At 41.0% G+C, this 24,213-nt stretch overlaps 1 protein-coding gene across 1 annotated transcript in view; it reads left to right on the forward strand.

Annotated features, from left to right (window-relative positions):
- Positions 1-17,952, forward strand: part of LOC120021679 (protein zer-1 homolog) — a 60,640-nt gene extending 42,688 nt beyond the window's left edge. The window contains exons 9-16 of the mRNA XM_038965509.1: positions 5,907-6,122; positions 6,254-6,295; positions 6,600-6,719; positions 6,888-7,003; positions 7,316-7,504; positions 16,911-17,008; positions 17,285-17,387; positions 17,583-17,952. Coding sequence (XP_038821437.1) covers positions 5,907-6,122; positions 6,254-6,295; positions 6,600-6,719; positions 6,888-7,003; positions 7,316-7,504; positions 16,911-17,008; positions 17,285-17,387; positions 17,583-17,640 — 942 coding nt within the window. The 3' untranslated portion in view covers positions 17,641-17,952. The remainder of the gene's footprint in view (positions 1-5,906; positions 6,123-6,253; positions 6,296-6,599; positions 6,720-6,887; positions 7,004-7,315; positions 7,505-16,910; positions 17,009-17,284; positions 17,388-17,582) is intronic.
- Positions 17,953-24,213: the final 6,261 nt, after the last annotated feature.

A 24,213-nucleotide genomic window follows, 5' to 3' on the forward strand; every position in this document is an offset into this window, starting at 1 on the left:
TGTATTGGAGTTGTTTTTTAATATATATACACAGCTCAAAACAAGTACATTTATTTGAGTATTTTAATGGTTATTTGTAAAAACCAAATAATCTGCCAAATTGTATTTCACAAAACCTTTGTAAGAACTCAAGCAGAGTTTGAAGAAAAATATTAATTGGCAAAGAAACTACAGGCCATGAGTAACTTGGTCAAAATTATGGCACTGATTGGCCTATAGGTGGCGCTGTTATAAGCAGTCTCACTTAAACCCTCATCCATCACCTGTTTGACTGAGACACTTCAAACTTCGTATGTAGGTGTCTCATCATGCTGAACAAATGAAATGTACCTCTGGTATATCTCTTAACTTATGAACCATAGGGCCAAAAGACACCAAATGTGGAATGTACAGTGCATTTGGAAATAATTCAGACCCCTTCACTTTTTCCACATTTTGTTACGTTACAGCCTCATTCAAAAATGTATATATATAAAAAAAAAAAAGTACTCAGCAATCGACACACAATACCCCATAATGACAAAGCAATTTATTTTTGCAAAAAATACAATTTAAAAAATGAAATATCACATTTACATAAGTATTCAGACCCTTTACTTCGTACTTTGTTGAAGCACCTTTGGCACCAATTACAGCGTCAAGTCTTCTTGGGTGTCATGACGTTGCCTGTTTAGGTACATAAAGCCCATCCCCCTCTCCCTGCCACTCCCTGCCTCCCCCTTTCCTCATTCAACCCATGCTGTGGTCACAGAGAGATGTCGTAAATTCCTGAGAATCTCCTCAAACAGTATTAGAGAGAGGGTAAACTTTCAGGACAAAGGGGTTTCTTCCACCTCACAGAACTTGAGGTACGAACAGATTTCATGTTCCGGAAAAAGTATAAAAGATCGGTGAAGATTCCAGCTATTAACATGTCCGTTTGTCACCACGTGGGAAACTCATGGGAGACTGTGTGGCTACATTACCATACCGCTGTTTGTATAATAATCTCAGATATGAGGTTTACATCTGATTGTTGTATAAAATGAATGAGTGAGTATGATACTGTTTGTATAATTGTGTAATATGATTTTGGACTGTTTAATGAAGAAAAATACAAATCCCTTTTGATTTGAACTAAATCCGAGGACCTGCCCCTGAGCCAGTTGGGTCAGACATCCTGGGACAACCCCTCTCTGCAATCCGAATAAAAACCCAACTCTGAGAAATTATCAGTAGACCATGTTTTTTCTCCATTAGGAGGAGAACGAAGGTTGTGTACCATTGCTGAATCGTTTAACCATAACACGTGGTTAAACTCTTAGACGAATAAGAACAAGTCTTTGATATTGACTACTAGTCTGCAGCTAGGAATTCGGTATCATTGAACGCGAAGAACGACAACCGCCGAAACATCCATTCTATAACAAATGTCACTCTGAACTATCCACAATAACCAAGACAGAGACGGACGAATCTCTCCAACAGAAACTAACTTTTCTCCAGCGTTCAGGACGACACACTCAGCGTAAATATATATATATATTGATTGCAATTGTTCCCGAATGAGTGAGCGTTCATGTGTAAAGGATTAGCATGTCAATTGTTATAATTATGAACTCTGTAGTGACTTCTTGGTTGACCCCCAATTTTCCCTTTGTCTAACAAGCCGCCATGCCGGTTCAGCCCACTAGGGCATATTTCTCCCATCATTTCATGTAACCATTTTAAGTTTGTTTGTTTGTTTATGCATTTCTGTGAATTACTTAGTTAGTAATAAATAAATGATTTAAGACAATTGATGTATGGATGACTCATAGTAAAGACTGGGTTCGTGCAGATAACCAACAATTTACGACGTTTGGAATGAGACTAACGTGAGGTAAAATAAATAAATCATTAATCAGAAGACTATTGATCAGATATCTGAAAGGTTATATTGGGAAATTATAACTTTGTAATCTGACTACTTTCCCTGGTGCCCCCAAATTCATAGTTAATTAGTTACGTTATTAATCAAGTTGATCGCGTAATCCATAATTACAGGAATCTTTGATATAAACTATAAGTCTTCAATTTAATGATAGCAAAGACACGACATGGGTATGACGCTACAAGATTGGCACACCAGTATTTGGGGAGTTTTTCCTATTCTCTGCAGATCCTCTCAAGTTCTTGTCAGGTTGGATGGGGAGTGTTGCTGCACAGCTATTTCCAGGTCTCTCCAGAGATGTTCAATCCTGTTCAAGTCCGGTCTTTTCAGGGCCGTCTAAGGATATTGTGATTTGTCGCGAAGCCACTCCTTCGTTGTCTTGGCTGTGTGCTTTGGGTCGTTGTCCTGTTGGAAGGTAAACTTTTGCCCCAGTCTGAGAACCTGCTCCAGAGCGCTCAGGACTTCATCAAGAACCTCTCTGTATTTTGCTCCGTTCATCTTTGCCTCAATCCTGACTAGTCTCACAGTCCCTGCCACTGAAAAAACATCCCCACAGCATGATGCTGCCACCACCATGCTTCACCGTAGGGATGGTGCCAGGTTTCCTCCAGACGTGACGCTTGGCATTGAGGCCAAAGAGTTCAATGTTGGTTTCATCAGACCAGAGAATCTTGTTTCTCATTGTCTGAGAGTCTTTAGGCGCCTTTTGGCAAACTCCAAGCAGGATGTCATGTGCCTTTTACTGAGGAGTGGCTTCCGTCTGGCCACTCTACCATAAAGGCCTGATTTGGTGGAGTGCTGCAGGGATGGTTATGCTTCTGGAAAGTTCTCCCATCTCCACAAAGGAACTCTGGAGCTCTGTCAGAGTGACCATCAGATTCTTGGTCACCCTCCTGACCAATGCCCTTCTCTCCCGACTGCTCAGTTTGGCTGGGCGGCCAGCTCTAGGAAGAGTCTTGGTGGATCCAATAATAATGGAAGCCACTCTGTTCTTGGGGACCTTCAATGCTGCAGACATTTTTTGGTACCCTTCCCCAGATCTATGCCTCAACACAATCCTGTCTCGGAGCTCTACAGACAATTCCTTCGACCTCATGGCTTTGTTTTTGCTCTGACATTCACTGTCAACTGTGGGACCTTATATAGACAGGTGTGTGCCTTTCCAAATCATGTCCAATCAATTGAATTTACCACAGGTGGACTCCAAACAAGTAGTAGAAACATCTCAATGATGATCAACGGAAACAGGATACACCTGAGCTAAATTTTTCGTGTCTCATAGCAAAGGGGCTGAATACTTATGTAAATAAGGTATTTCTGTTTATGTTAAATAAATTAGCTAAAAAGGTCTAAAAACCGTTTTTTGCTTTGTCATTATTTGGTATTGTTTGTAGATTGATGAGGGGGGGAAAAAACAATTTTCATCAATTTTAGAATAAGGCTGTAACGTAATAAACATTTTTTTAAAGTCAAGGTGTCTGAATCCTTCCCGAAGGCACTATATACATTCTACAGACCCTACTGAATATTCCCTACACGTATTTTATATCTGCACCCAGAATAGTTCTTGCTCTAAGCCAATATGTATTCCATATACAATGTTTTGCTTTGGGGCATTTATTTGGCATTGGAACATGTTTTAAAACCACAATTTAATTAAAATGTCACTTAAATATGAACAAATATGAATCATTGTACATTTTTTGACAATTATTTTTCAAATCATGAATGGTTGACACTTTTCTACTATTACTTGGGTAACTTTTATTTGGAAAATGTCCATAATTCCATGACCCGGAAGTTATTTTTTTTGTGTTGCTGACGAGACACTGATCATGTGACGAGTTCGCATATCAAATGCCCCACTTATGCTGCCACTGGACAGCGAAAAACAAGTAAGTGAACTTTTATTTATTGCAATTTAAGTTATTTTATATTAGTTAGATTACATACTGTAGCTACCTCAATCGTTTATTTCAATAATTTCGGTGACTTTACAGCAATTGCTAGCTAGCTGAAATTTAGTTAGGTAGTATGATCAGCTAAATACAAATCCCCCTAGATACAGCTATGTCTCATAGTCACGTCATGAGATTTTTAAATGAAAGAGGAATGGAATAATACGAATGGAATGCAGTTTCCCATATTCCCGTTTAGAGTTTCTGTCACAGCATAGAAATGCCCTTATCCGGATGTTGTGACAAAGGCATTTCCTAACAGACCTAACTTTCTTTGTTGTTACTTTAAGGTTGGAACCAACATGCAGCACCTCCAGCAGGAAGAGAGGCAAGAACCGTTTGTCCACCAGCTCAGAGACAAGCAAACACTATTCACAGCCCTGTCTAATGTTCAATGTAATTAATTGCATTGCTGGACTTTTTAAAAATTAATGTATTTGTATTGTTTAAAAATTGTGAAAATTAAAGGAAATATATGGTTTAAACATGTATTTAATGTTTATTTGTTTTAGCTGTTAGTGATAATTCCCTAAATGTTAATACATTTGTTTACATCATTAAGCCTTTATGTATGCGTTATGAACGACCAAAGGTGTCTGTCTGACCTTATAGTAAGTACAGCGTCATATGATAGAAGGCATTTAGGTATGTGTTATAAATGATCAAAGGGGTCTGACTTCAAATTAAGTACAGTGTCATGCCTTAGTCTTTGTGGATGTGTTATGAATGAATGGTGTCTCACTTCAAACTAAGGAGTACATGACACTACGTCGTGTCAATAAATAGGTTATTAACGTTCTGCTGATTTATGAAAGTTCTCTCATGATCCACAGGTTACTGTAGGATGTGAGAGGTATTTAAATGGGTTGATGGACCTGCAAAGCGTGTGTGTGCGCGCCAAAACCAAGATGATTTGGAGTAGTCCAACCTGAGATTACCGCACCAGGTATTCATTCCTCTTCTGTTCCCATGCTGGCGACCAGGGCTTGATTACAACCTGTTACAATGGTGCCAAAATTTTGTGGCTGATCTTTCAGTGGGGGAGTGGGTGATTGTGTCGAAGACCGCACATATAAGCCTCATCAGAGTGACCTTACTGAGTAAATTATTTGTCATCGTCCCTACTTAACAAGGTAAAAATGTCATAGTTATGGCTAAACCCTGCCCATTTCCACAATGTATCTTCTTAAAATGTGATTTTAAACCTAACCCTAACTAATGAAGGCCAAGTTTGATGTGTTGGTTCACCAGACCTTCCGCGCATTAGGGCGGAAGTGTCTGGGAACGGGATTAGGTGTAATGTGACTAACATGACATCACTTTAGAGCACAGGTGTCAAACTCATTCCACGGGGGGCCGAGTGTCTGCGGGTTTTCGCTCCTCCCTTGTACTTGATTGATGAATTAACATCACTAATTAGTTAGGAACTCCCCACACCTGGTTGTCTAGGGCTTTATTGAAAGGAAAAACCAAAAACCTGCAGACACTAGGCCCTCCGTGGAATGAGTTTGACACCCCTGCTTTAGAGCATTTCCCATCCTTTAGCGCAACATGTCACATGCCTTTATAAAGCACATGTTTATATCATATTCAACAAAGTGGGTTATGTCACATTTGACATTGGAGATTGTCACAGTTATGCCACATTTATGAAGCATGACATACGCTTATATATGCTTTTCAACACATTTATGTAGTGCTTATGAAGGGATTATAAAGGCTTTATGAAGCCTTTATAAGGTGAACGTCATTTAAAGCGGGACCAAACATTCAACTACTTGTCTTTTCAAATAAAATATATCTGAATATTTACTTCGAATGTAAGTGAAATTGAGATACTTTAAAAAGTCAACTGACCCATCACGCCAACCAGCATGTCACCCTAGTAGTCTCTTCCCTTCTCAGGTTAAAGCAAAGTTTATTCCCTTCACAAATTGTAAAGGAATGGATTGGTATAAACTAAGGCTGAAGGAGTTTCCACCATATCCCTCAACTCAGCTACCCCTTTCCCCCCTCCTCACCAATCTCCTACCCAGGTCCAGAGGAACTGCTGCCTGACGCTGTGTAACTTCAGCATCCCTGAGGAGCTGGAGTTCCAGTACGGCCGGGTCAACCTGCTGCTGCTGAAGATCCTGGAGCCAGCCCGGCAGGATGAGTCCATCCAGCGCATCGCCGTGCACCTCTGCAACGCCCTGGTCTGCCAGGTGGACAACCACCACAAGGAGGCTGTGGGCAAGATGGGCTTTGTCAAGGTAGGGAAGACTGATGTATCCATATACTTATACACAGATTCATAGATTCTCTCAAACACAGCCCGCAGTAGGTCATTGATGCTTCGTGAAGTTGTCACGTATGATTTTCATGCTCACTTTTTTTTTCTCAGACAATGTTGAATCTCATCCAGAAAAAGCTACAGGACAGGATGGTGAGTCTCATTTGGATTATTTCTTGTGAATCAAAAATCCATATTTTGTACATCCCTACCATTCTACAAGTCTGAAATGACCTGGCAGAACCTGTAAAACTGGATTGAACCACATCACATTTGGATTGTGATGAGTCTTAGCTCATTCCAGACCTAATAGTATTTTTACATGCAATCCTTAAGGAAACATTGTGTGTTAAGCCAATTCAAGTGTATTGTCTGGAATGGCGTTGCCTGGCAGGCTACCTAGAGTTCACCTTGGATAAAAACAAATACCAACCACATTTTTTTGCCCTTTTTACAGTGTGACCAGGTGATGGAGTTCTCCTGGAGTGCCCTGTGGAACATCACTGACGAGACGCCAGACAACTGTCAGATGTTCCTTAACTGCAAGGGCATGAGCCTCTTCCTGGACTGCCTGAAGGTTAGCACACCTCAGGGATTTGTTTGAATCTACAACACCTGAAGGGTTCTGTTCTGTCAGGGAATGCTAGGTTTTGCCCCTCAAACAGTCTTTTCCACTGAAGATTCTCGATCTCATCATCCTGTGTGTTGCTTTAGTATGTCCTCTTTGTCCTCCCCTGGCTCTCAGGAGTTTCCAGACAAGCAGGAGCTCCACCGTAACATGCTGGGGCTGCTGGGTAATGTGGCAGAAGTGAGGGCTCTGCGACCACAACTCCTCACCCCACAGTTCATCTCTGTCTTCAGGTAAGAGAAGGTCCTTTGTCTATATTAAATGGTTAAATGCTGATCCTGCTGCTATCTTGGACCAGGGGCCGTATGTATCAAGCATCTCAGAGTAGGGGTGCTGATTTAGGATCAGTTTTGCCTTTTGGATCACAGTAAATAAGATTACATGGATAGGGGGGACCTGATCCTAGATTAGCACTTCTACTATGAGTTGCTTGATGCATACGGACCCAGGTTCGTCTTGCAATAGAGATTGCAATACTATTGACACTAACCTGGATAAATAAAGCTGGATTCTGCTTTGCTACTGTGACTGTTCTCTGGTGACAGTAACCTGCTGGACAGCAAGGCAGATGGGATTGAGGTGTCCTATAATGCGTGCGGGGTGCTGTCCCACATCGTGTTTGATGGGCCAGAGGCGTGGGCCATGGAAGAGCCACTGAGGGACACGGTCATGGACAAGATGATGGACGCTATCCAGAGCTGGGACGTCACCTCCCGCCGGAATATCAACTACAGGTAAACAGAGAGCTCAATCGAGACGGGCCTCTTGAGACACAGCGGTGGCCGCTGATTGGCTGAATACCCGAGGTGGTTGGAGTTGTCAACAAAGCAGCATGACAGAAATATGATGCCAAGTTTTCGAGCTACCGATAGTTTCTTTGAGAAGATATATAAAGCAATCTTTGCATTTGAATAACAGCATAAATACACCTATTTCACCGTTGCATGTTAAAAACCACTGCTGCACCTCCTGCCACTGTTTCGAACAGATTTGATTATGCTATTTAGAAAGAGCAGCCAGCTCACGAAAGAACGAATGCACCAGGATAGCGAGCTAACATAATGTCACAAAGCATAATGCGCTAGCCAGTTAACTTTCATTCTGAAATAACTTATAATTTTCGAGTTAGTCAGATATTCGTTTTGAAAGACTTGAGTTTGACATGAGAGCTAACTAGCTAGGAGCTAGCTAGCTGCTTATCAAAAGTAGATAGCTAACTGGTTAATTTGACCAATAAATCAACCAAATTATTTCAAAAATGTTCTGTAGCTGGCTAATTAATTTGGTAATGCTTTGTGATACACCTGGTTTATGTTGTTTTAGTCCACACAACATGTCACCCTGTCACCTACAGTAAAACCTTATAAACAACATCAGGGGGAAACAATAAAATTGCCCATGCTTTTTCTTCTACCAGATCCACAATGAGAAGGTTCTAGCTAGTGTATCCCTCTGTCCTTGGACTCCTGTTGGATGTAGTTGATCCGTTTATCAGGTCCCAAGCTCTCATGACTGTTATGATTATTTATTTACAAGTTACTTACAATTATCTTTTTGCTTTAGGGCCATCTGCACCTGATAAAGCAGATCTAGTCTCACGTGCAGAAGTAAGTCGTCTGGCGCGAGAGACTCATTGGGAGGAAGAGACTAGGCCAGACCCAGAAGTTCTGACTGAACGGACGCACATTTGAGCACCCCCGGACGGTCCATTTACTTTGTGCTATTATAATTTATGCTATGATATCCTGCGATTTCATTGGGGCAGTTCCCCCTCATAGCAAATAGCTGGCAAAACAATGGAAGCAATGTTCGCATGACCTATGTGCCCACGGAGGCGGAGCTAGCTGTCACTGAGGGGCAGAGTAGTACAGTGCATTGGGAAAGTATTAAGACCCCTTCACTTTTTCCACCCGTTGCTTTGGGAATCGAAATTGAGCTCAGGTACATCCTGTTTCCATTGATCATCCTTGAGATGTTTCTACAACTTGATTGGAGTCCACCTGTGGTAAATTAAATTGATTGGACATGATTTGGAAAGGCACACACCAGTCTATACAGTACATTCGGTAAGGGAAGACCCCATGAAATGTACAAAAATGAATGGCATCTTATTGGCATTGGGGGAACCATATACACAATTGCAAATACCACTCAAATGGACGGCAGTTCATCAAAACCATATTGCAAGCGGAACATGGCAAATGCCAAGTGTCATACTCCAAAAATCCCAAAGATGGCGAGCGTGTTCCACCGTAGATTTTCAAATGGGAAATGGTCACAAAGTCAGGTCCCAAGGGTGAAATTTTCAAAATCTCAATTGTTTTTCAAAAATGTTCAACCTCATAAAAAATGTTTTTTGCACCATTTTTCGAAATTTTAGATTTTTTTATGGATATACATTGGCAATGGACACTGTCAACTTGCAGAAGAGCATGTTCACACTGACATATAGCATATGTGTAATGGACACTGCCCATTTTGTGATGTTAAATCCCTCATTAAATACATTGGAAATGTACAATTATACACTGTCCATTTGCAATGTCTTACAATGGGCATTTACCATCACGAATTGGACATGCTCTAATATACTGCAGAAATGCCCAATTGACTGGCTCGTTGAACTCGGGGTGGCCGAGCAGTGATAATGGTTCCTGTCCATCGCTCGTCGGTGTTGATTTCAGCATGTCCATTTGGTGCTGGAAAATCCCTCATTAAATACATTGGAAATGGACAAATGTAAACTGTCCATTTGCAATAGCTTACCATCACAAATTGGATCACAAATTGGACATGCTCTAAAATATTGCAGAAATGCCCAATAGACTGGCTCTTTGAACTCGGGATGGCCGAGCAGTGATAGTGGTTCCTCTCCATCGCTCGTTGGTGTTGATTTCAGCCTGTCCATTTGCTGATGGAAAATCCATCATTAAATACATTGGAAATGTACACTGTCCATTTGCAATATAAAATGTACAATGCCAATATATTATACTGCCATCAAGTCAACCATCATTCAATAAGATATCATACTGACACCAAACTCACTTTGTCCAACTCTTTTAGAAGCCAACTATCACATATTTCAGGGCCGGCCCACAATTCATAGCGCCTTCTGTTAAAACCATTTTTTTTTTTTTAATCAAAAACATAGTTACATTCGAGCTGCGGGTCCAGTTCTGACATTATGTGTAGACCTAGCTGAGGCGACCCCGAATCCTTAGTCGATAGGTCATTCGGAGACCGAGCAGTGACCTTAATTAGTGCTGAAAATGTACTTTTTCCAGGTGTTGCTACGGGGTCCCTGAAAGCGCTATCAGACAGAAACTTTAGGGACTGTCTCGATGAGCCGAGGCGGTTTCAATGCACCTAATCTTGTGATTCTGGGACTTTTCTAAATGTTGTCATTTTCGCGACGTTCAAAATGAATTGAGGTTATTGCAAATGGACAAGGCTGTTTCTCGGCCTGAGAACCTTCTAGAGCCACATAACTCACCCTGTTAGAAGGAAACACCCTGTTTTCACTGTTAAGGGTTAATTCCACACGGTCAAGGTTAGGCTTGCACAGATCGGGAGGACCTTAGGAACGTTCCTGTGGTTGGATTGTGTTTCTAGCCTCAACGGTTCTGCCGCTGTCACCCAAAAGCACCTCAAATTTAGGTCAGGCTTCATTTTGGGCCTACTTTTTTGAACGGTTTCTGCGGTCAGACCAAGCGAGCTACGGTCAAGTGGGGCATCTCGTTGAACTCGGCACGGCCTAGAGACTATGGTGATGCCGTTTGTTTCTCTTTCTTTGATTTAAGCCTCCCCATTTTGGGATTTCAGCCCTATTTGATGGTAAAGTTCACATTTCCCCTTTAGGATATGATGGGGACCATTCAATCTTTTCGTGTTGATTTCTGTAGAGGTACAGGTGACCCTGAACATGTGGCAAAAGGAATTTTGAAAATGACTTGCACCGAAGTAGAGTTAGAGCATAAATAACCTGTAAACCCATGCTATCTTTAGGGAGAAACTCGTGTTGTGTCTTTACTCTGGATTAAGTTATATGACATGCTATTTTATCAAATCAATTCTCTGTAATTAATATTACCTGATTGAACTAATCATGTAAATGTAATTAACTAGGAAGTCGGGGCACCACGGAATAATGTTTATAGAGCTGTTGTCTTCTGAATAAACTCTTAAAGACCTGGTAATCTTTTATATCAATAGCAGTCAATTATTAATCGTCACCTTATTGAGTCTCATCTGAACGTCGTAAAATTCTTGGTTATCTTCACAAACCCTGGCTAACAAGTTGAATCAGCAACACAACAGTTTGTTTAATAATTTATTTACTAAATACCTAAATAATCACACAGAATGACATATACACAGGATGGATCATACATTGATTACAAATCATGTCATAGAAGAAAACGTCCCTAGTGGACGAAACCGATATGACAGCTGGTTACACAAAGAAAGGGGGTTGGGTTTGAATGAAAGAGCGGGAAGACTGAGGAACAAAAGGATTGGGTCTCGGACCTTATGAAGGTTCGATATGAAATACTATTTGCACGGTCGCTGCGGTCAGACCGAGCGAGCTACGGTCAAGTGGGGCACCTCGTTGAACTCGGCACGGCCTAGAGACTACGGTGATGCCATTTGCCAACCCTCTGTGTGGATTTCAGCCTGTCCATTTGGTGTATCACTGTTTAAACTGATTGGGAATGGACAAAAGTCAGCCATCTAGTCAGCGTCCATCAGTCAATAAGATATCATTCTGACACCAAACTGATACATACTGACACCAAACCCACGTTGTCCAACTCTTTTAGAAGCCAACTATCAAAATTCACAGCGCCTTCTGTTAAAACCATTAAAACAAATTCAACACGTAGTTACGTTCTAGCTGGGGGTCCAGTTCTGACATTATGTGTAGGCCTAGCTTAGGCGACCACGAATCCCGAGTTTCGGCTCGATAGGTCATTCGGAGCTCGAGCAGCGACCTTAATTAGTGCTGAAAATTAACTTTTTCCGGCCATTGCTACGGGGTTCCTGAAAGAGCTATCGGACAAACGTTAGGGTCCGTCTCTATGGGCTGAGGCAGTTTCAATGCACCTAGTTGTGTGACTTTTCTAAATGTCGTTATTTTCACGACGTTCAAAATGAAGTGAAGTTATTGCAAATGGACAAGGCTTTTTCTCGGCCTGAGAACCTTCTAGAGCCACATAACTCACCGTGCACTACCGACCACATTGAGTGTGTGTGTGAGTACAGAAAATCACAGAAATAACGTAGTGCTCCGAAACCAGCCTTAATGGATTCGCCTAAACACGCCGCAACTGGATCTATAACTTTTTTGGGGGAAAAACACATTTGTTTAACCATCATCAAACGAACATTGTACGATTTCACGTAAATTACAATAGATAATTGTCTGGTTCTATTTTTTCTTACACCATAGGATTATGTACTTTGACGTGAAGGGGTGAAATTAGCGCTATATTACCGTTTTCGACCTTTAATCCCAGAAAATGGGCATTAACTCAAAGAGCGTTGAGGCCTCGACGCCATCTTGTTTTTGGGCTAAAAGTACATTTGGCCAAACCTGTGCTCACCGAGTTTCGTCTTCGAAGTCTTTTCCATTTACGAGAAACGGCCATGTCCATTTGGTGATGTTTTGTCCATTTGCAATAAGCAGCCAGTCTCCATCTGGTGGAATTTTCCAGTACAGCTAAAAATTGTCCAAAAAGTAAAAAATGTGTAAAGTGGAAACCAAATGTCCGAGATACTTTATTTGATGACTTCCCGGAAGACCGGGCCCTGGGGGACGACCTGAGGCCGTCTGCCTATTTTAATAACACCCGCGGACGTCTAGTAAAGGGACCGTACATTTGCAATATGGAGATCCTCATCAACAATACGGGAAATGCCACTTGAGTCCCTTATGTAGAAAAGTATTCAGACCCCTTGACTTTTTCCACATTTTGTTACGTTACAGTCATATTCTAAAATGAATTACATTGTTTTTCCCCTCAGCAATCTACACACAATACCCCTTAATGACAAAGCAAAAACAACTTTTTCGTAATTTTAGCAAATGTATTCATAAGTATTCACACCCTTTACTCAGTAATTTGTTGAAACACCTTTAGCAGCGATTGCAGCCTTGAGTCTTCAAATCAAATGTTATTGGTCACATACACATATTTAGCAGATGTTATTGTGGGTGAAGGGAAAAGCTTGTGTTCCTAATTCCAACAGTGCAGTAATATCGAACAATACACAAAAATATAAAGTAAAAGAATGGAGTTAAGAAATATATAAATATTAGGACAAGCCATGTCAGAGTGGCATTGACTAAAATAGAGTATATACAGTTTACATACACTTAGGTTGGAGTCATTAAAACTCGTTTTTCAACCACTCCACTAATTTCTTGTTACCAAACTATGGTTTTGGCAAGTTGGTTAGGACATCTACTTTGTGCTTGACACAAGTAATTTTTCCAACAGTTGTTTACTAACAGATTATTTCACTTATAATTCACTGTATCACAATTCCAGTGTGTCAGAAGTTTACATACACTAAGATGACTGTGCCTTTAAACAGCTTGGAAAATTCCAGAAAACAGGTACAAAAGTATCTATATCCTCAGTAAAACGAGTCCTATATCGACGTAACCTGAAAGGCCGCTCAGCAAGGAAGAAGCCACTGTTCCAAAACCTCCATAAAAAAGCCAGACTAAGGTTTGCAACAGCACATGGGGACAAAGATTGTACTTTTTGGAGAAATGTCCTCTGGTCTGATGAAACAAAAATAGAACTGTTTGGCCATAATGACCATTGTTATGTTTGGAGGAAAAAGGGGGAGGCTTGCAAGCCAAAGAACACCATCCCAACTGTGAAGCATGGGGGTGGCAGCATCATGTTGTGGGAGTGCTTTGCTGCAGGAGGGACTGGTGCACTTCACAAAATAGATGACATCATGAGGAAAGAAAATTATGTGGATATATTGAAGCAACATCTCAAGACATCAGTCAGGAAGTTATAGCTTTGTCGCAAATGGGTCTTCCAAATGGACAATGACCCCAAGCATACTTCCAAAGTTGTGGCAAAATGGCTTAAGGACAACAAAGTCAAGGTATTGAAGTGGCCATCACAAAGCCCTGACCTCAATCCTATAGGAAATGTGTGGGCAGAACTGGAAAAGCGTGTGTGATCAAGGAGGCCTACAGATCTGACTCAGTTACACCAGCTCTGTCAGGAGGAATGGGCCAAAATTCACCCAATTTATTGTGGGAAGCTTGTGGAAGGCTACCTGAAACGTTTGACCCAAGTTAAACAATTTAAAGGCAATGCTACCAAATACTAATTGAGTGTATGTAAACTTCTGACCCACTGGGAATGTGATGAAAGAAATAAAAGCTGAAATAAATCATTCTCTCTACTATTATTCTGACATTTCACATTTTTAAAATAAGTGGTGATCCTAACTGACCTGATGTCAGGAAATGTATTTGGCTAAGGTGTATGTAAACTTCCGACTTCAACTGTACATATGAAATGAGAAAAGCAGTATGTAAACATTTTTAAAGTTACCAGTGATTCCATGTCTATGTATATAGAGCAGCAGCCTCAACGGTGCATGGTTGAGTAACCGGGTGGTAGCCAGCTAGTGATGGCTATTTACCAGTCTGAAGGCCTTGAGATAGAAGCTGTTTTTCAGTCTGTCCCAGCTTTGATGCACCTGTACTCGCCTTCTGGATGGCAACGGGTGAACAGGCAGTGGCTCGGGTGGTTGATGTCCTTGATGATCTTTTTGGCCTTCCTGTGTCAACGGCTGCTGTAGGTGACCTGGACGGCAGGCAGTGTGCCCCTGGTGAAGCGTTGGGCAGACCGCACTACACTCTGGAGAGCCCTGCGGTTGTGGGCAGTGCAGTTGCTGTATCAGGCGGTGATACAGCCCAACAGGATGCTCTCAATTGTGCGTCTGTAAAAGTTTGTGAGGGTCTTAGGGGCCAAGCCAAATTTCTTCAGCCTTGGGTATGACGCTACAAGCTTGTCACACCTTTATTTGGGGAGTTTCTCCCATTATTCTCTGAAGATCTTCTCAAGCTCTGTCAGGTTGGGTGGGGAGCGTCGGTGCACAGCCATTTTCAGGTCATTCTTTTCAATCGGTTTCAGGCCTGGACTCTGGCTGGGCCACTCAAGGACATTTAGAGACGTGTCCCGAAGCCACTCCTGCATTCTCTTTGCTGTGGTCTTAGGGTCGTTGTCCTGTTGGAAGTTGAACCTTAGACCCAGAGCCTGAGCACTCTGGAGCAGCTTTCCATTGAGGATCTCGCTCTACTTTTCTCGGTTCATCTTTCCCTCGATCCTGACAAGTCTGCCAGTCCTTGCTGGTGAAAAACATCCCCGAAGCATGATGATGCTGCCACCACCATGCGTCACCGTAGGGATGGTGCCAGGTTTCCTCCAGACATTTCGCTTGGCATTCAGGCCAAAGAGTTCGATCTTGGTTTCATCAGACCAGGGAATCTTTAATATTTTTGAAAAAGGATCATGTACACATTTACCACATTTAAAACAATCCATCAATTATATAATATATACAGTGCCTTCTGAAAGTATTCACACCCATTGACTTTTTCCACATTTTATTGTGTTACAACTAGAGGTCGACCAATTATGATTTTTCAACGCTGATACCGATACCGATTATTGGAGGACCAAAAAAAGCCGATACCGATTAATCGGACGATTTATTTAAAAAAATATATTAAAAAATGTATTTGTAATAATGACAATTAAAACAATACTGAATGATCACTTATTTTAACTTAATATAATGCATCAATAAAATCAATTTAGCCTCAAATAAATAATGAAACATGTTCAATTTGGTTTAAATAATGCGAGAAGAAAGTAAAAGTGCAATATGTGCCATGTAAAAAAGCTAACGTTTAAGTTCCTTGCTCAGAACATGAGAACATATGAAAGCTGGTGGTTCCTTTTAACATTCAATATTCCCAGATAAGAAGTTATAGGTTGTAGTTATTATAGGAATTATAGGACTATTTCTCTCTATACCATTTGTATTTCATATACCTTTGACTATTGGATGTTCTTATAGGCACTTTAGTATTGCCAGTGTAACAGTATAGCTTCCGTCCCTCTCCTCGCCCCTACCTGGGGGGGGGGGAAATACAAGCCTTTGGTCATTAATATGGTCGAATCCGGAAACTATAATTTTGAAAAGAAACGTTTATTCTTTCAGTGAAATATGGAACCGTTCCGTATTTTATCTAACGGGTGGCATCCCTAAGTCTAAATATTGCTGTTACATTGTACAACCTTCAATGTTGTCATAATTATGTACAAAGCTGGCAAATTAATTACGGTCTTTGTTAGGAATAAATGGACTTCACACAGTTCGCAACGAGCCAGGCGGCCCAAACTGCTGCACATACCCTGACTGCTTGCACGGAACGCAAGAGAAGTGACACAATTTCCCTAATTATAAGAAATTCATGTTAGCAGGCAATATTAACTAAATATGCAGGTTTAAAAATATATACTTGTGTATTGATTTTAAAGAAAGGCATTGATGTTTATGGTTAGGTTTGGTGCAACAACAGTGCATCATCACCCGTTTGGCGAAGTACGCTGTGATTCGATGAGAAATTAATGCAACATTATATGCAACGCAGGAACCGCTAGATAAACTAGTAATATCATCAACCATGTGTAGTTAACTAGTGATTATGTGAAGATTGATTGTTTTTTATAAGTTTAATTCTAGCTAACAACTTACCTTGGCTTCTTGCTGCCCTCGTGTAACAGGTAGTCAGCCTGCCACGCAGGCTCCTCGTGGAGTGCAATGTAAGGCAGGTGGTTAGAGCGTTGGACTAGTAACCGGAAGGTTGCAAAAACGAATCCCTGAGCTGACAAGGTAAAAATCTGTCGTTCTGCCCCTGAACAAGGCAGTTAACCCACTGTTCCTAGGCCGTCATTGAAAATAAGAATGTGTTCTTAACTGACTTGCCTAGTTAAATAAAGATGTAAAAAATAAATAAATAAATAAACTTTTCTGAATAATTTTTCTGAATTAACACTTACCTGGCTTTCTCCCTCCCTTTTTTCTGTTCAGATCCTTTGAACCCATCTTGCGCCTGCTGCCCCAGAGCGTCGCCCCAGTCAGTCAGCACTGGGCCACGTGGGCACTCTTCAACCTGGTGTCGGTCTACCGTGAGTATTGATACAAAGACTGATCCCACTTCTGACACCAGTAAGCAAGTTGCTGGGTAAACTTGCTTATTGGTGTCAGTGGTGGGATCCGTCTTTGCCTCACTGTATCAATTTCTTTATGTTGTTATATTATTAATCAAATAAGTGTGGATTGACTTTTGGAGTATTTATTCTAAGAGAATACAGCCCAGTACCCACACTTTGTCACTCATCAGGGAAATATGTCTGCTTTCGAGAATTTTTTTTCTCCCTTATTTTCTTCCTCTCTTCCCTCAGCGAGTAAGTACTGCCCTCTGCTGATAAAAGAAGGAGGGATTGTTCTCCTGGAGAAGGTGCTGGAGCTCCAGACATCACATGAAGAGACCAAGGACATGGCGCGGTATGAACTCACCTATTAACCCATCCAAATGCTATAACCAATGCGCTATTTATGGAGGGGTTGTTGATCAATTTGGGCTCTATTACATTGCATTTACTTTCATTTCAAGCAATGAGTTGACATTTTGTTCATACATTGAGGACTTCCATAATCCCCCCTAATGAAAATGCTGAAGCCTCCCTCTCTCTGTTTCAGGAAGGTGATGGAGCAGTGTGAGAACTTCAAAGAAGGCCCCATGGAAACGACGAGGTAGACAACGGCCAACAGAGGACAACGGCCAACAGACGACGACGTCAGGGGAGCAGTACCGCTAGACGAACAAAAAAGGCAAAACTTCATAGGAATCCTTCACTATATTCTCACCTCAAGTGTCAATTGTGTGCATCAATTTACTGTAGAGCAGAGCAACTGTTCTTTGCCTCTCAGCCAGGCTTTTTGGACAGAACCTTGTTATGCGACACTATTAGGAAGTTGAGATGTGGTGCACCGAGTTTGTGTGTGTCTGTGTGTGTTTGCGCGTGTGTGTGTGTGTTATTTGTGTTGCACATGATAAGCATAATTTGTATAATGTATTTGTGTTCATTTATTGATTTGTTTTGCTTTTTGGTGTGCGTGCTTGTCCTCGTTTGGGTGTGAGTGTGCTAGAGTGTGTTTGCGTGTGTAATGAGTGTGTGTAATAAGAGTGTGTGTGTGTGTGTGTGTGGAAGGACGTATGTGTGTTATAATAAGGATCAAAACACCAGGGAGATGTTTGCCTCTGACAAATAGGAAACAAAAATGGAGGTTGTTATGGTATTTTTCCCACCTTAGTCTGTTATATTGGGTCTCGTGAGAGGCCCTCCGTTGTATAAGCTTAATTTCCAACACAGCACCGTCAACGCCCATCATGCTCCTTCTCAGAATTCTCAGTCCACAGCCATTTCTTTTTTTTAAATCTTTTTTTTAAAATAAATTTTATCCCATTTTCTCCCCAATTTTCGTGGTATCCAATCGCTAGTAATTACTATCTTGTCTCATCGCTACAACTCCCGTACGGGCTCGGGAGAGACGAAGGTCGAAAGCCATGCGTCCTCCGAAGCACAACCCAACCAAGCCGCACTGCTTCTTAACACAGCGCGCCTCCAACCCGGAAGCCAGCCGCACCAATGTGTCGGAGGAAACACCGTGTACCTGGCCCCCTTGGTTAGCGCGCACTGCGCCCGGCCCGCCACAGGAGTCGCTGGAGCGCGATGAGACAAGGATATCCCTACCGGCCAAACCCTCCCTAACCCGGACGACGCTATGCCAATTGTGCGTCGCCCCACGGACCTCCCGGTCGCGGCCGGCTGCGACAGAGCCTGGGCGCGAACCCAGAGACTCTGGTGGCGCAGTTAGCACTGCGATGCAGTGCCCTAGACCACTGCGCCACCCGGGAGGCCCTCCACAGCCATTTCTGATGCAGAAATTTCAAATGGATGACGCCATGAGGTGTGGACGGTCGATTAGTTTTATCCCAAACAGCACTGATCTGTGGACAGTTGTTATTGAGCAGTGAAGTTGCCATGTCTGTGGATGCATCTCTATCCCACACTGATCAAGAGCGTAACCGTGGAGGTGTGTAGCCGTGACAATGACACCCAGTAGAAGTCTTCCTAGATCCTGTGGCATGGGGAAGGACTTTTTGTTTTTCGTTGTATGTATTTGGAGTTACCATCTGTCCCATCATTGTTTGTCAGTTTTTTTGTTATATGATTATAAACATTCCTATGATTTAATCTGTAAATCTAGGCTTTGTTCCCCATTCCTTACATATATAACCCACAAAGAAGCTGAATGATGAGAAACAAATCAGGAAGGACTATACTGTTAGGGTTTTTGGAATCTCAACAAAAAAATGCCCATGTTCTAAAATGTTAAGGAAAATCTGAAGGTGGATGATTTTAACTTTGTGTCTTTCATGTATGTGGATACAATGCCTTCAACTATAAAGTCTTAGCGTCATATATTTAGATTTGACACATTTAGGAAAGCCTGTATCTCATTTCTGAACATTTAGTTGCCATGTAAGAAATCTTTAGCCTAACATTTGCACATGATTCGGTAAGGTAGTCGAGTGATGCAGTGGTATACTTGGTCTCCAAAAGCCAACAACAAATGTGAAGATTAGTTCATAAAATGCTGACCTCAGATTTTTACGCAACATTAATTCAAGAATTCATGCTGTATTGTAACATTCAGTGGGGTCGGAAATTATTGACACCCTTGATAAAGATGAGCATAAATGACTGTAAAATAAATAATAAAAATACTGAGCTATATTTTATGCTAAAAAAAGGGAAATTATATTTTATACCAATACAATTACTCAGAGAAATAGATATTGTTTAACAAGTAATACTTTTTTTCTCAAAGGTAGGGGTTAAGATTGACACCCCTGTTTTCAATACCGTGCGAGGATAACGGCACAGAGACATTTTCTAAAATGTTTTATGAGTTGGAGAACACAATGGGAGGGATCTCATCCCCATCCTAAATACAGAATCCTTCCAGATCCTTGATATCCTTCGTCTGCGCTGATGGACTGCCCTCTTCAATGCAAACCACAGGTTTTCAATGGGTTTCAAGTCCAGAGACTGAGATAGCTATTCCAAAATGTTGATTTTGAAGCCAATTAACAATTTCTTTGTGGATTTTGATGTCTTGCTGGAAGTTCCACTTGCGGCCATCTTAAAATGGATGACATCCATGGGTCTTTGTTCAGAACTAATAACTAATTTCCCCCTACAGACCTTGATGTCAGTAGAAATAAATAGCTTATCAGTAGAAGGAATTTGTTCCACACTACACTTACTCTTCATAGATTGATCTTTAGTTGGATTATTATTTTGATATTTCACATGAAGTCCCAACACATTCAAACATGGATTTTTCCTTCGCTTCTTGAACAGAAATCCTCTCTGGTCCACTAGATATAGAATTCATTAATCTTTGCTTTTCCATGTACATTGTCTTAATACTTTTTCATGTGATTTTGTATGTTTGTATAGTGCATTAGGAAAGTATTCATACCCCTTGAATTTTTCCACATTTTGTTACGTTACAGCCTTATTCTAAAATTGATAAAATACTTTTTTCCTCATCAATCGACACACACTACCCCATAATGACAAAGCAAAAACAGGTTTTTAGAAATTGTTGCAAATTTATTTAACATCAAAAATAAAATACCTTATTTACATAAGTATTCGGCCCCTTTGCTATGAGACTCAAAATTGAGCTCAGGTGCATCCTGTTTCCAATTATCATCCTTGAGATGTTTCTACAACTTGATTGAGTCCACCTGTGGTAAATTCAATTGATTGGATGCGATTTGGAAAGGCACACACCTGTCTATATAAGGTATTGTGTGTAGTTTGATGAGGTGGAGAAGAACAATTGAATCCATTTTTGAATAAGGCTGTAAAGATTTTTTTTGGGGGGGGGGAAGTATTGGGGTCTGAATACTTTCCGAATGCACTGTATGCCTCGTTCAACCATATTTATATTGTTATTTTACAATTATGGTGGGAGGTTATTTCCAAATGGGAGGCTGAATTGGGCAAGGCCTGTAGAAATGGAAAACATATTATTGTTGTTAGAACCTCACTTCATAAGAATTTTGCTGATGTTGGATTCTCTAATATTCAATAAATGGGTAGAGTTACATAGCACCAAAGGGAGGATGGGTCTTGGTTGATTTGTGTAGGTCTTTCAGGCTCTTTAGCACTTAATGAACATATCACATACTGTACAGTAAGTTAATAAAAAGGAGACAATTCAGTTGTAAATGTGGGGCATCTGAGGAAAATGTAGGTAACCCTTATTTGACATCACTCTAAGTCTTCATAAGAGCTATGTATTCAGAAAAATTGTGAAATTAGGGCTATATTATGTTCAGTGCCTTCAGAAAGTCTTCACACCCCTTGACTTTTTCCACATTTTGTTGTTTCAAAGTGGGATTAAAATGGATTTAATTGTAATGTTTTTTGTCAACGATCTACACAAAATACGAATGTCCAAGCAAAGTGAAAAGAAATTCAATAAAATAAATAATTATGGAAAATTGGTTAGATAAGTGTTCAACCCCCAGAGTCAATACATGTTAGAATCACCTTTGGCAGCGATTACAGCTGTGAGTCTTTCTGGGTAAAAGGCTCTGCATGGTCAAGCCGATGACTGCAATGCGGCCTCCACAGAAGTCATGGCATTCATACTTCTCGCGCTTCTGGGAGCTGTCAAATGCATCCAATAAATGGCTCTGCACCGCACCACTCAGTGCTTCAGGGCTCACATACAGTGCCTTCGGAAAGTATTCAGACCCCTTGACTTTTTCCACATTTTGTTACGTTGCAGCCTTATTCAAAAATGTATTCATACATTTTTCCCCTCAACAATCTACACACAATTCCCCATAATGACAAAGTAAAAACAGGTTTTTAGAAATGTTTGCTAATTTATTAACATTTACATTTTTGTCATTTAGCAGACGCTCTTATCCAGAGCGATTTACAGTAGTGACTGCATACATTTTTGTCATTCTTCATACTAATATTAGGTAGGTGTTAATGTTTTGTACCCTCGTCTGATTAAATTACATATATTTAGCCTACTAGTCAACCATGCATGTCTTTGCACTGATGATGACAGAGGAGTTGTTCAGTTGCTGATAAACAGGCAAGTAAAGGAAGATGGGGAAGGTTCTATTAAACTAAATTGAAATCTAAAAATATTTTAAAATAGCATTTTGCTTAAAGTTTGTAAAGCTCACCACACTTTTTCCCCCCTTGGTACTCCGACAAGCATTCGATCTCCGTGCGCATGATACGGTTGACTTCCACAACCTTATATGGCAAACCATAATAGTCGAGGAATGCTCACATTTTGCTGCAGTTTGAACAGGTCTTGTACTGATATATACAGTAAACTTCAAGTCGTTGGCAAACGTCAGATCAGAGCCCAAGTTTGAGGGGATGCCCTATTGGGGAGCTGTGCATAAATATGAGGGTGCGCACAGTGGTTGTCCCCATGTATCTTTATTTCTAAACCATTGCATTAAAACATGAGACATAATTTAAAAAGAGTAGCAGCAAGTTGTTTTGTGCACATCCAGGGAAATGCTGATGACTGTTACAGAGAGAGACACATACTGTAGCCATAAAATAATGGATGTCCCACAATGAATGAGAGATTGCACAATGAATGATGTGACATCAGTGGCGGTCGGTGCCATTTAAGATGAGGGAGGGCGATTCATTTTTAATGAGCATGGCCTTATTTCTATTACAGCATATTGGATGGCTGTCATTCCTGTTCCATTCACCCAGACATTAACCCATTGTTAATGTTTTAAATTACTATTGTAGCTGGAAACGGCATGCTGGCCTTCTAGGCAGAGTTGCAAAGAAAAAGCCATATCTCAGACTGGCCAATAAAAATAAAAGATTAAGATGGGCAAAAGAACACAGACACTGGACAGAGGAACTTTGCCTAGAAGGCTAGCAACCCGGAGTCGCCTCTTCACTGTTGACGTTGAGACCGGTGTTTTGTGGGTACTATTTAATGAAGCTGCCAGTTGAGGACTTGTGATGCATCTGTTTCTCAAACTAGACACTAATGTACTTGTCCTCTTGCTCAGTTGTGCACCGTGGCCTCCCACTCCTCTTTCTATTCTGATTAGGGCCAGTTTGTGCGTGTTCTGTGAAGGGAGTAGTACACAGCGTTGTATGAGATCTTCAGTTTCTTGGAAATTTCTCGCATGGACTGACTTCATTTCCCAGAACAAGAATAGACTGACGAGTTTCAGAAGAAAGTCTTTGTTTCTGGCCATTTTGAGCCTGTAATCGAACCCACAAATGCTGACGCTCCAGATACTCAACTCGTCTAAAGAAGGCCAGTTTTATTGCTTCTTTAATCAGAACAACAGTTTTCAGCTGTGCTAACATAATTGCAAAAGGGTTTTCTAATGATCAATTAGCCTTTTAAAATGATAAACTTGGATTAGCTAAGGCAACGTGCCATTGGAACACAGGAGTGAATGTTGCTGATAACGGGCCTCTGTACACCTATGTAGATATATCATAAAAAATCTGCTGTTTCCAGCTTCAATAGTCATTTACAACATTAACAATGTCTTCACTGTGTTTCTGATCAATTTTATGTTATTTTAATGAACAAAGATCTTTCTTCTAAAACTTGCAAAGAAAAAGCCATATCTCAGACTGGCCAATAAAAAGAAAAGATTAAAATGGCCAAAAGAACACAGACACTGGACAGAGGAAGATTGGAAAAAAATGTTATGGACAGACAAATCTAAGTTTGAGGTGTTCGGATCACAAAGAAGAACAATCGTGAGGTGCAGAAAAAATGAAAAGATGCTGGAGGAGTGCTTGACACCATCTGTCAAGCATGGTGGAGGCAATGTGATGTTCTGGGGGTGCTTTGGTGGTGGTAAAGTGGGAGATTTGTACAGGGTTAAAGGGATCTTGAATAAGGAATGCTATCACTCAATTTTGCAACGCCATACCCTGTGGAAGGCGCTTAAATGGAGCCAATTTCCTCCTACAACAGGACAATGACCCAAAGCACAGCTCCAAACAATGCAAGAACTATTTAGGGAAGAAGCAGTCAGCTGGTATTCTGTCTATAATGGAGTGGCCAGCACAGTCACCGGATTTCAACCCTATTGAGCTGTTGTGGAAGCAGCTTGACTGTATGGTCCGTAAGAAATGCCCATCTAGCCTCTACAACTTGTGGGAGCTGATTCAGAAAGCATGGGGTGAAATCTCTTCAGATTACCTCAACAAATTGA

The sequence above is a fragment of the Salvelinus namaycush genome, chromosome 26 (assembly GCF_016432855.1).
Source record: "Salvelinus namaycush isolate Seneca chromosome 26, SaNama_1.0, whole genome shotgun sequence".
Taxonomy (NCBI): Eukaryota; Metazoa; Chordata; class Actinopteri; order Salmoniformes; family Salmonidae; genus Salvelinus; species Salvelinus namaycush.